The sequence below is a fragment of the Seriola dumerili genome, unplaced genomic scaffold (genome assembly GCF_002260705.1).
Source record: "Seriola dumerili isolate Sdu_G_001 unplaced genomic scaffold, Sdu_1.0 BDQW01000091.1, whole genome shotgun sequence".
NCBI lineage: Eukaryota > Metazoa > Chordata > Actinopteri > Carangiformes > Carangidae > Seriola > Seriola dumerili.
Genome location: NW_019174346.1, coordinates 2,439,026 through 2,452,131, shown reverse-complemented (window position 1 = coordinate 2,452,131; position 13,106 = coordinate 2,439,026). Strand labels below are relative to the sequence as shown.

Genomic DNA, 13,106 nt, shown 5'->3' with positions numbered 1-13,106 from the left:
AAGTTGAATGTGAGCCCAGTATCACAAAGGTCTGTATGGTTTTGTCAGTGTAAGACAGAACAGTGTAAATGCACAGACAATATGGATGCCAGCTGTCATTTTTCCTAACAGCAGTTAAAAAGTGTTGTGGACTCTGGGGGCCCACTCCTGTGCCACCCAAGGCCATGGACATACTGCCCTAAACCTGCAGTTTTATTCAATGTAATTCAATTATTTTGTTTTGTTTTGTTTGTTTTTTTTTTGTTTATTTACAATTCATTATTAATTAACTTTTTAAACTACACAAAAACAGGATCTACTGGACTTTTGAGTTCTCTTTAAACGTCGCTCCGCCCACACCGACGGTTCACGTGACTGACCGTCGCCCAGGTTGTGTCGAAAGCATCCTGGTGTTAGCAGCTAGCTAGCCTCTGACAATAAATACAAAGAGAGGTCTAAATATTTCATCATGGGCGAATCATTAACTCGACTCTAGTGGATACAAAGAAGATTAGAAATCACCTGAACTGGCATTTGCCAACATGATCTGACAGCTGGTATCTGAAGACATAGCGAACTAAACATTAGCCTTAGCCAGCGTTCAAACTTTGACGGGCACAGCAGCAATTCGCTAGCTAGCTGCTAGTTTGTGAATTTACTACTACTATACCAGCTAGCTAGGTGATGTGTATTGTTATTGTAGCAGTTATGCTAACCAACTAGCGCTGTAACTGTTTACACACTGACTAATTACGCGTTATTTTTTTTACCTGTAGTTTATGTAAAACTAGCCTTAGCGTCATTACAAAGAAACGTCAGCCAACTTGTGAATAATGACTAACGCCACTGTCAGGCAGCTAATGCTAACGTTAGCCATTTAAACTGTGTAAGTTACACTTAAAACTGTAACTAACGTACACAGTTAGTATAAATTAGTATCGACGACCCTTCTCTTAGCTAATTGTGTAATAAAGCCATCAGATAGTAAACATCTGGAATCTGAACAGCTGCAAGTCTGTTTTCTGATAGATTTCGGCCAATCACGAGATAAATAATGCGAAACAACAGGATGTCAAAGGCGTGGGGATTAACGTTAGGGCAGCAGTATTGTCTAGAAAACACAGCTGTCCGGTCAGTTTTATAATCCTTATCTTCTAGAAAATGCAGCTACAGTAGCTTCTTTTTTTTTTTTTTGCGTAGTGTTATATTTTGTAAAAGCAAATTGGCTACCCAGTTGATCTTAAATAGTCTGTATAGGTTAGAGTCCACTTTTCTTTAAGTTATGCCTGGGGACACATCTGGTAGTAGTGATGACTCCGATGCAAAAACAAATGAAAAGGACTGTACTGTCAAGCATCAAATCACCAATGGTAAGCAAAGTAAACTGATCAAGCACGTTATGTACAGTGTAACCAGAACAATAGAAACCATTGCATAATGTAATTAATTCAATTATTTAATGAAGACAGCAGAACAACTACAAAGTAGTGGTCTTAATAAGAAATACTTTCAGTCACATAGTTTGTACAAATGTATTGTATTGCATAACGTCATACAGGTGTTTCTGTTTTTCATCTCAGTGTATGTAGATCAGGGATTTCATGGTCTTTAGTATACACTCAAGTAATTTGTTTGACAAGATCCTAACCACCCATGTGTCAGGCTTTCCGAGCATTAGTGTGTCAAGCCTGAGAAGCTTGTGAACAGTGGATATGTGCGCTGCCCTCAGAAAGATGTTCGCACCGTGTTTAGTGCGTCAACCTGAATCGAATAAGGATCTTTTATTTTGGTTGAAGTGTTGAATGTAATAATCTTGAAGCAGGTTTTTATTGTTTTCTAATTTAAAGTATTGTAATTGATTAAAATAATAAAGCTTGCTATATACACTGCACAAGTTAAGGTGCATATTCCTTTGTGCTATATGAGGAATGTATAGTTTGATTCTTGCAGATCTGGCCAAACCGTAATAAATGATGTCACTCCTGGTTTTTCATGAGAAGTCACAGTAGAAATGTATTACTACACTTAATCTCTCATTGAATGGGCTGTAGATATCGATTGCAGTGCATAAACCATTTTATCGATAAAGAACAGAGCAATTGCTAATAGTGATGCTTCGGAAACATTAAGATAATTGAATATGTATTTATATTTGATGCATGACTTTCACAATTAATAACATTGTAAAAAGCTCTAAGATTATTTGTATTACTTTGTCATTAAAGGTTTTGTAGAATGGTCAAAGTCAAACAGTTCATGCATTGCTCAGGAGTTAAAACCTGGATCTCTTAAAAGTTAGACAGCTCTTTCAGCACATTTTAAGAGATGATAAAACACTTTTGTGTCTGCATGCCCTTTGAAAAAAAAAAAAAAGTCTAAAACGTGTTTGCAGGATACTAAAGCAGAAGAAATTGAGCACATGTAATGTTTGTTTTGATTGTGGTACTTTCTTTTTGTCACTAGCTAACCTCACAGGTCACACTGAGAGGGTCGGCATGGAGAACTTCGAGCTGCTCAAAGTCTTGGGGACTGGAGGTAAGTGTCCACATGAAGCACGAAATATATGAAACACAGTTGTTATTAAAGCTGAAAAAAACTTGAGTAAAATGTCATTATGAGGTATGGTAAACGAAGACAGACCATAATATATCTTAAATATCTTGAGGGCACGGTGATTTAAATTGACTTTCGTAGACTGTAAAGAGAAAATGCCCCTGAGGAGTTAAATGCTGTGGTAAAACCTGTCTCAACATTTGTTTCCTGATTTGGGAGTTTCAAAACATCAAGGCAGTGAGTAGTATGTGAATGTTTGGGAGGCAGACCATATGCTGTAGATATTGCTGTTATTAGATCTCATCCATGCTAAATACCTATGGGAGAGCTTAAGAGGTCGTTTCTATCAACAAAAAAACCAACACCTAATTAAATGTTGTGTGCAGGAATGTTTTTGCATATATTCGGGTGATTTCCAGACACTTGAAATCATCTTTTCGCACCTGTTCACCCTGTGCTCATGTTTTGCTGTGGCCCCAGAACCAATTAAGGCACAATCTGATGGTGTTTCTTAGTTTGCCGGTGGTTGTTTGACTTTCTGATGAACAATTCTTTGAATGACTTGAGGAAATATTTGTTTGTCTTTGTCTAGCTTATGGAAAAGTGTTTTTGGTCAGGAAGAACAGCGGTCATGATGTGGGCCAGCTATATGCTATGAAGGTGAGACCGTTGGTTGATGTATTGAACTAAATGTGATCATTTCTTTGATAAAAATAAAAATCTTTGGGTAATGTTTTAAATACAAGATGGGAAATCTTTTAAAACATGTTTTATGTGAATGATTAACTGATTTTGCTTTTGTTCAAAATTGATTTAATACTTATTTTAATAGTTGCAAACTATATGATGAGTAAAGATGGACTGTGCTGCCATTCACTGAAAGTTTACAGAAGGAATGGAGAAAAATATATTGAACTACTTTGAGCAGAATTTTCTCACAGGCAGATAATATTTTAAATGTGACGTCTCTTTTAGCAATATGAATATACAGTACACTTTGCTTTAACCTAATGTAGTATTTTACTTCATGTGGTCTTCAGAATTAACTCCATTCAGGATGTCTGAATTTAATGTAAGTTTATTTTGATTGTTACCTTAGGTATTAAAGAAAGCAGCGATTGTTCAAAAGGCAAAGACAACAGAACATACCCGCACTGAGAGGCAGGTGCTCGAGCACATCCGCCAGTCTCCCTTCCTGGTCACGCTCCACTATGCCTTTCAGACGCAGAGCAAACTACATCTCATCCTGGGTGAGTGGTGGAGCACTAGAGCCAAATATAGGAAACTCTTGTCTCTTCAGTCTTGAAGTGCTGAATAGATGTTCTCTTTATGTTTCTGTCTATTACTGTATGTCTGTTTGTTGGCCTTTTGTGCAATATGTGTGTGTGTTTGTGTAATTTCTGTATTATGTCTATTCAAGCTCCCTGTGTATTTGTCTGTGTGTGTGAGTGCAGACTATGTGAGCGGTGGGGAGATGTTCACTCATTTGTACCAGCGGGATCACTTTCCTGAGGAGGCGGTGCGGATTTATATCGGGGAAATAATCCTGGCTCTGGAGCACCTGCACAAGGTGGGTGTTGCTGCTTCCAGCTCGGTAACTTAAAGCCGCATTCATCGAATTTTGGACACGGGGGGAGAAGGAAGACAAATCGAGCTTACAGAGACAATGCACTGACATAATACATTTAGAAAGTACTTACAGCTGATGTGTTGGCCAGCAGGTGCCTCATTACACTAATTTAACAGACACAGAACAACATTATCACCTCATTTGAGTCGTGTCTCTGGCCACCTAACAAATGTAAATACTGTTTAGAGTACACTCCTGAGGTTAATTAGCAGCATTCTGTTACTTTATAAGTTATGACCTTTAGCATTTAAACTAGATGGACAATCCAGCACTAAAATGAATAGAAAAATGTTTGAAATAGTAGATTTTTCTGGTGGAAAAATAACCATTTACACAAATTGTCCAATTGGCTGAAAACCATAAAGTTGACTTTAGTATTTTGTTCCTTTGGATAGCATCAAATAAAACCGTTCTCATTTCTGAATAGGCTTGAAAGGTGCTGGTATTACTGGAAATAACCAGCGGATAATGGGTCATTTCAACTTTTTTTTTTTTTTTTTTTGTAAAGATGTTGTATGTTCTGTTTTCACTGCATGCCATCTCTGTTCACAAATACTGCACATACCACGACTGTAACAGGTAAGATTTCATTGTATTTGTTTTTGTGCAGCTTGGGATTGTGTACCGAGACATCAAATTGGAAAACATTCTTCTCGACAGTGAAGGCCATGTGGTATTGACAGATTTTGGGCTCAGCAAAGAGTTTTTAGAAGAAGAGGTATGTGAACACAATGCCACAACTGAACCATAGAACTGTGTGTGTGTGCATGTGGAAAATGGTGCAGGCATTGTGTGTAATGTTATCTTATAACAATATTTTGTTCATAGAGGATTTGTTTTTACAAATGTACATAATCTCCCCTTTGTCCTCATTCCAGAAGGAAAGGACCTACTCTTTCTGCGGCACCATTGAGTACATGGCGCCTGAAATCATCAGGGGGAAGACGGGACATGGCAAGGTAGATGTATAAGAGTAAAGACAGATATAACAAACAGCCAGACTTCAGATTCATGTCTGAATTCATCTGTTGCACAAAGCGGTTTAGTTCTTGACTATCTTAAACCGGACTTTGGTGCAATGAATTCTGGTTAAATTAAGACTTTTTCAAAATGAAAAAAAAAATCACTGTGGTCTCTCAAAACTCTTTCCCTCCCCTTTGCTCTCTCCATAACAATGTTAACAAACCCCAGATTGTGAACTGTGTTTTCTTGTTTCTGGTTGCTGAGTTCTGCTGGTCAGCGCCGGTGTCATTGTTTGTTACCATGGTAACATGGGTCTTACATCTGAGTTAGCCTGGTGGTAAGATTTCAAATGTTTTTGGTTTAAAATGAGTCAGTCTTTATTCTTGTGAAACAGGCTGACTTGCGTGAGACTGATCTATGAGCAACATGATGACTGAACCAACACTGTCTCAAGTATCTCTGTGAAACTGGCCCATGGTGTTCAGTGTTCAGATACTTCTGTTAATGTTAAAGCTTTTCAGTCGAATATCAGGAGACTTAAAGTTCAGATTATATGTTGTTTATAATTAGATGTTTCAGGATGACAGGGAGATAAATTATGACTTAACATTTGGCTTCCAGTTAAATACTAAGTGCTGACTTTGGGTAACCACGCAACATGTACTTGAAGGCTCTACATTAGATCAAAATTTCAGTTGCGATTTTTCTGCCTCCGCGCCATCGACAGCCAGAGTCGTTTTCAGGTTGTCCATCCGTCAGCCACATTCTCATGGACACGATATCTCAGTATTTACTCAGTATTTGCCCTCAGTATCTCACATTTATTCAAGGATGAACTGATTACATTTTGGTGCTCAAAGGTCAAAGGTCAAGGTCAGTGTGACCTATCACTCCAGACTTCACAGCATTTATGACAAAATGTGACACAAATGGTTCATGTTTTCTATGACTCTGATAAGCAGGGATGTAACCTGGAACTAGTGTGTTTTTTCTAGTGTCAGTCAGTCACATGACAGACAACCCAGGGTGCACTGACAGATTGAATAGGCAGTGGGTGCATCAACTGCACCTATTTTGTTCTCTTTCTTTCAACTATTGTTCTTTAAGCCGTCTCTCCCTTCAGTCGGTAGATTGGTGGAGCCTTGGGATCCTGATGTTTGAGCTGCTGACAGGAGCGTCTCCTTTTACCTTGGAGGGAGAGAGGAACTCCCAGAGTGAGGTGTCAAAGTGAGTGATGCTGATGTTGATTGAAATCTTAAATTAACTCCTCATTCTCCAATTCATTAAAATGATTTCAGCCATTGTGTTCTAGATACTATTTACCTGACTTGCAGTTAGATAATTTTGCATGAGATTGTTCATAACACGATGAAGACCTTAAAGCCTCCTCCATCTCTTCGCCACTCTTCACTCAGACGTATTCTGCGCTGTGATCCACCGTTCCCCTCTATGATTGGACCAATTGCTCAGGACCTGCTGAGGAAACTGTTGGTGAAAGATCCTCACAAGAGACTGGGCTCCGGACCGAGAGGGGCTGAAGACATCAAAGCACATCACTTCTTCAAGGTCCTACTTATCTTCAGCTGCCATTTGCTCTGATATCTCTCTTCCCCTGTCACCTTTTTTTATTCATCCATGACTCCCATCTGCTTTTGTTTCCTAACAGGGACTGAACTGGGCTGACCTATCACAGAAGAAGCTGCCAAGTCCATTCAAACCGGAGCTGAAGAGCGAACTGGACGTGGGAAACTTCGCTGAGGAGTTCACTGGGATGGATCCTGTCTACTCTCCAGCAAGCACGCCTCCAAGCACTGACCGCCTGTTCCAGGTCAGTCCCTGCTGTGTCTCCTCTAACACTTGTAAACGTTTTCAAAATACAACACCTGTAACCACCAGCTAAAAAAAAAATCACATTTGGATATAGTAGATGGTAGTTGAATTAATAAATCGTTTGATTTACTAAACGGTCTCTTAGATCTCTTAATGTATTTTCTATTAATGCAGTTTTAATGCAGTCAGACCACTCAACATGTATTACCTCCTCATACATGCAACATCTCTTCTCTGTTATTTTAGGGTTACTCCTTTATTGCTCCTTCCATCCTGTTCAATAAGAACGCGGTCATGGGAGACTTTGTAGAAACCCAGATTGGTGCCGATCGACCGGGTTCGGCTTCTGTCCAGCGCAGCGCAATGTTAGAGGTATGGATCTTGGCTTATGATGCTGTTTTTGGACAAGGCTGAAGGGATCGTAGCATCAGTTATTGTTCTTTATTTTATGGGAGAGGTGCAGTCTTGTAAAACCATTGTGATATAACCAAAGTGTCTTTTGTCATTTTTGAAATCTCTCTGGTTATATACAGAGATAAAAAGGTTCAGCTGTGTTCAGGGCAGACAGGAAGGAAGAGAAACTTGTTCATTTAGCTGAGACTCCTAACCACAGTTTGTCAATGTGATTTTTATCACTTTAGACTGCATGGTATAAACTGAAATCAAACTGGAGCTACAATGTTGTTTTCAACATTACAGAGTTCAACTGAAGAGAAATCACACTTTGTAATTTACTTTGTTTTGTTAACTTAACAACGCGTGTGTATCACAGCTCATGATGCAAAGAAAAGGATAATAATAGATGATAAATACTTGATTATACTTGATATGTTAACCAGCCCAGTTTCATCTTTTCAGGTACATTAATATTGACTTTTCAGCTTAAAACAGAAAATGAACACACCATCAGTGTGACTCACACCGTCCCTTCTTTGTCCAGGAATCCCAGTTTTTCCTTCACTATGAGCTGTGTCTTCACGGGCCACCCCTAGGTGAGGGTAGCTTCTCTGTGTGCAGGAAGTGCAGACACAAGCAAAGTGGCCACGAGTATGCAGTCAAGATCGTGAGCCGCAGGTGAGTGGAGATGTGACGCTGCTACACCATCCTAGTAATAGCACTGTGATTGTGTGCTTGACTGTGCTTCACTGTGTCACCGACCATCTGATGTTCAGTCACAGGATGTCCTTTGACATTTCTTCCCTCTGTTAGAATGGAGGCAAACACTCAGAGGGAGGTTGCTGCTTTAAGGCAATGTGAGGTTCACCCCAACATCGTCAAGCTGCACGACGTCTATACTGATCAGGTACAATGGAGGAATGTGTTCAAGTACTGACATGACATCAACACAACAACTAGTAAATATACTGGATGTACTTAGAAGGATGTAATGCCGGATATGAAGCGGCATGCAAGAACAGAATCATCACATAAATCCTTGTCTTTCCTCGTCTCCCTCTCTATCAGTACCACACATATTTAGTGATGGAGCTTCTGCGAGGTGGGGAGCTGCTGGAAAGGATCAAGAGGAAGAAACTTTTTGGCGAGGCGGAGGCCAGTCAGCTGTTACAGAGCCTGGTCTCAGCCGTCAGCTTCATGCACGAGGCTGGAGTCGTGCACAGAGACCTCAAACCAGAGGTGAGCTGCGACTGGATTAAATCCTGAAACTATACAGAATCCCCCACTTAAAAAAGACAGCAACACTCTTCAGTCATAATTCTGCTGTATCACATCATACTGGAATTAGAAATGCATTTCAATAATTAAAGGAAGCCACGGTGCGTTAAAGGCCTCATATTGAAGAAAGAGAGATTTCCACATTTAATTTATTATAAAGCAGGTTTACGTGCAGTATCAACACCTCCTCTGCACCTTTAGGTTGTCCTGCTCAAACTGGCTGAATACAGAGTTATAAGCGAGCAGTTTGATGTGTTGCTGGTGTGGTTATTTTACAGCAAAGTTTTCACAGGATTTAGTCAAGGTAAACATGGCAGACAACAGTGCAGAATGTCTCTGCGCTGCTGTTATCACACAGATATCCTGCTGGCTTCACATCGCTGTGGGATATAATTAACTGAAGGCTTTCATGTAGAATCAAGCAGCTGTTGATGACAGATAGTGCAAAGAATCACCCATTAACCTTTAGTTCTGCGCAGTGTTTTACTGAGATGCCTTTTTTCATCTCAAACTTTTACTTCTGATGCTGATACATATGCAAAAGTGTTTGATTAAAACTGCTTATCTACATTATTCCACAATTCCTGCACATTTTTTCTTAAGTATTGAGTAAAGTACTGAGAATCAACAAACGATGAATCATGGTTGAGTGACGTAGAAGTAGCTCTTGTCCTCCGGCAGCTAGTCATATTTTCCAAATGCCTTCTACTCCCACCTTTGCGCCACATGTGCTGAGCATATATTAAAGCCAGGAACATACCAACCTGTTGTATTCAGTAGTAGTCGTATTTAACAGCCTCTCCTCTGTCGGGAAAAGAAAAACGAGAGCAGATCAGCATGGTTTTTGTTTGTTTACCTTACAGAACGTGCTGTTTACAGATGAGGGGGCGGACTCGGTGCTGAAAGTAATAGATTTTGGATTTGCCCGGCTGTGCCCAGCAGGCAGCGCCCCCCTGCAGACTCCCTGCTTCACGCTGCAGTACGCTGCACCTGAACTTTTTGAGAGCGCAGGATACGACAAGGCCTGTGACCTCTGGAGTCTTGGGGTCATCCTGGTAATTTCGACTTTAAAACCGTGGATTCTGTCACATCAGTCAAGTGAACTGACGTACTAACGGCTCTCTGTGTGTTTCCGTCAGTACACCATGCTGTCAGGCCAGGTGCCCTTTCAGAGTGAGCAACGTGGGATGACCTCGTCATATGCTGCTGACATCATGCAGAAGATAAAAGAGGGTGATTTCTCATTGGATGGGGAGGCCTGGAAGGGAGTGTCAGAGGATGCCAAAGAGCTTGTCAAAGGTGTGTGATATAGTTTGTTTTTGTTGACAGTAGGTGCTTTGTTAGTTTCTTCCTGCTCTGTTTGAAAATGTCTGATTTTGCATCAGATAAATGTCTGCGTGTTTTGTCTTTGTCCCTAATTTCTTCTTCTCTTCTCGTCTGTCTATGATAAAAGGCCTACTGACAGTGGATCCAGAGAGGCGTCTCAAACTCTCTGATCTGAAAGAGAACAGCTGGCTGCAGGGTGGAGCATCCATGTCCACCACTCCCTTGTGCACTCCAGATGTGCTTGAGTCCAGTGGGCCTACTGTTCGCACCTACGTTAATGCTACCTACAAGGTACTTGCATTGTGTACTGAGAGAGGCTCTTAAAATAGATGTTGTGCATGTCTCTAATGTGCTTTCATCTTGTGGTTCATTTCCTTTTCTTTGGTCACTCTCCTCTCTCCAGGCTTTCAACCGTGGTAAGAGAGAGGGCTTCTTTCTGAAAAGTGTCGACAACGCTCCCCTCGCAAAACGACGGAAGCTTAAGATGACAAGCACAGGTGTAGAGACCCGATGGAGTTCATCCTCTTCATCCTCCTCTTCTTCCACTTCCTCCTCTGCCTCTGCCTCTGCCTCTGCAACAGCATCCAAAGCACAGCCAAAACAAACTGTGGCCCCAAAGCAGAGCTAGCCTAAACGGCAGGGGAGGGACCAGCTGGGAAATGAAGCAGTATGTACTTATACTGGCAACATGAAGTCCTCCAGTGCTGATAGGGTCACTCACTCTCAGAAAACATACTGACGACCAAAAGACTGGTTTTAGGGTAAGTGTTAGGTCTTCAATACAAAATTGAATTCCACTTTTTAACAGTCCAACACCTTCAGTAATTGTATCACATTTTCCCCAAAACCAAACACGTATTTTCCTCAAGCGGATGAAGAAGACGGTAGAGGTCTGGTTTGGTGTTTTGACTTGTACACAAATCTGTGGCCTTTAGACAAATTAATACTTATTCAGTATCTACTCACCAGAATTTGGTGAAATCACACACTAAATGTTAAAAATGAGACATTTACCTGTTTTCACTGTGGGTAAGAAACAGTGCCTGGCTACATAGGGATAAAGGGAAAAAGGAGCCATAAATGAGCAGAAGCCATATATACAGCAAAGCAGTGAATATATGAATTGAGCCGTTGTGATTATACACAAATTTGCACATAGCAAATAAACAGTCCTTCCAGGAATTTGCAGATTTAATTCTTTGATTGTATCGAATTATTTTTTACCTTTGCCACACGTATAATGATTGGCAGAAATAAAGTTTGGCCACAAGTGCTGTTGTGCCCCACGTTGGCACTCTGTTCTGTAAAAACAACAGTTTTGTGAAAACTGTTCTCCTTCTTTTGATTAGTTTAGGTTGGGCACTAGTGTTTGCACTATTTGCAAAGAATGTAAAAGATCAAATGGTCAAAAAGGCAAATTTCTGAAAGGACTGAGCACAGAGGGAAAAGCTTGTGGTCTGAACAACCTTGGAGATTGCGTAGGATGAATAATAGTGTAGTTGAAATGATCTCTATTTGATACAGGTTTTAACTGATGATCTTTAGTCCAGAGTGCATCTGCGGCTGCACCTCCATTACACTACCAGCTCTACAGACTGTGTGGAGCATGAGTTTTGTTAGCTGGCTCTGAGTAAGTGTTTTGATGAACAATCAGAGTTTGACTTGAAGTGGTCACAGTACTAACCAAGTGTCCAACAGTAGCACCTGTAAAAAGAGATGAAGACACAGAAGCGGTCGTGACATACAGTGTGATTTTCTTGTCATACTTTGCTGTAAATTTCTCGCATTATCGTGCTGGTCTGAAAACGTCTAGCATGCTAATCTGTCGTGATGATGAACTATAAGAATGTTTTTCTATATTTTGGTATCTTGGGTTTATGTTTTTTTATGCTACAAAGTGCAGCTGGAGTGTTTCCAGGCAGACTGGAGTAAAATCCATTGTGGTGACTTTGAGCGTGCACCGCCTCGGGCTTGAGAATTTTAAAAGGGTATTACAGTTTTCTGTTGGCCCATCAGACCAGCGCCGTATGCGGCTCCCCCAACAGTGAATCTGTTGCCTGTTGATGAAGCTCAGCTTGTTGTTACCTGGGCTGCAAAGGTCACCTATTTGTCTTTTTACAGAAGTGGTTTTAAAACAAATGGCTTTGAAATTCAAACGATATCACAGAATGAGAGACTCAATGATGACTTTCAAATGGCTCTTTTAAAACATCCTGTGAGGTCTGTTGTGTAGATACTCCTTAAATCCTTGTAAATCCTTGATTCAGAGCAAAAAAATACTTATGTAATGATTTAAAAATTGACAGCTGTTCTAATGGTATATCAGTCTCCAGATGTAATTATGTTTTTATTGGAATATTTTTTTTTCTTTTTTTTTTACATGTTGCACAGTCAGTTGATCAATTAAAAACATTTCAGCTTTAAAGGTGCTTTTACTGATATTTATTACATGTAATTGATTTTAATGCTGTGGTAATGGGATTATGATCATTTGGCTCCTGTTTTGTACCAGCACCGTGCGTGTGTGTGTGTGTGTGCACGCGTGTGTGTGCGTGCGCGTGCATGTGTGTGAGAGAGAGAGCGCATGAGTGGCATTGGGAGATTGGCTGTGCTGATGTTTCTGCACCAGATGAAGCATTATTGCAAGTAACTGTATTATTTTCTTGTTGTTTTCTGCCTCTGTCTGTTTAAAGGTAACTGGTTGTTTGTGTTTGAACATTGAATTTTTACTTAAACTGTGCTTTTATTGGTGTTGATATTCTTTTGATGTAGTAAATGATATTTTTCTTTCTTTTGTTGAGCATTACTATTTTACTGAGATGCACTGTCACTGATGTCGTAACTGGGAATTTATCTTTTGCACCAAGATTTTTTGTTTGGTGCAAAATAAACATTACTTTTAAATAGATGGCTGTGTGTTTTGTCTTTTGAGTGTTGTAACTGCTCTTTAAATGGCTGTGAGGAAGAGTTCTCATTAATGTGACACTGTCTGCTCCGACTACAATGAGATGCATTAATACTGACGGTGAGAGTTATTGGTACTAAATGCAAACACAATAAATTATACAGGAAGTTTGATAACCCTTCCTCTGAGAAAAGCTATTCCAAACGTACGTTTTCATAACAGGAGGGAAAATTTCTCATTTAAATT

At 40.1% G+C, this 13,106-nt stretch overlaps 1 protein-coding gene across 2 annotated transcripts; it reads left to right on the top strand.

The window, feature by feature from the left end:
* Positions 1 to 371: 371 nt before the first annotated feature.
* Positions 372 to 12,863, top strand: LOC111222169 (ribosomal protein S6 kinase alpha-4-like). Of its 2 annotated transcripts, none has more exons than XM_022745760.1 (18): positions 372 to 1,349; positions 2,443 to 2,514; positions 3,125 to 3,192; positions 3,632 to 3,782; positions 3,987 to 4,102; positions 4,773 to 4,880; positions 5,044 to 5,121; positions 6,249 to 6,352; positions 6,541 to 6,691; positions 6,792 to 6,953; positions 7,202 to 7,327; positions 7,896 to 8,029; positions 8,165 to 8,258; positions 8,420 to 8,590; positions 9,493 to 9,684; positions 9,769 to 9,928; positions 10,083 to 10,246; positions 10,359 to 12,863. In XM_022745760.1, the coding sequence occupies exons 1-18, from the start codon at positions 1,262 to 1,264 to the stop codon at positions 10,581 to 10,583; spliced, it is 2,364 nt and encodes a 787-aa protein (XP_022601481.1). In that variant the 5' UTR covers positions 372 to 1,261; the 3' UTR covers positions 10,584 to 12,863. The 2 variants fall into 2 exon arrangements, with proteins under 2 accessions (XP_022601481.1, XP_022601480.1); XM_022745759.1 differs by having other exon boundaries at positions 5,041 to 5,121.
* Positions 12,864 to 13,106: the final 243 nt, after the last annotated feature.

What these genes read in the sequence shown, in the direction of transcription:
- LOC111222169 (XM_022745759.1), top strand. Translation starts at nt 1,262, where the DNA reads ATGCCTGGGGACACATCTGGTAGTAGTGATGACTCCGATGCAAAAACA. An exon ending in AAGCACATCACTTCTTCAAG is followed by an intron (nt 6,692 to 6,791) that starts GTCCTACTTATC and finishes GTTTCCTAACAG; the next exon opens with GGACTGAACTGGGCTGACCT. An exon ending in ACGACGTCTATACTGATCAG is followed by an intron (nt 8,259 to 8,419) that starts GTACAATGGAGG and finishes CCTCTCTATCAG; the next exon opens with TACCACACATATTTAGTGAT.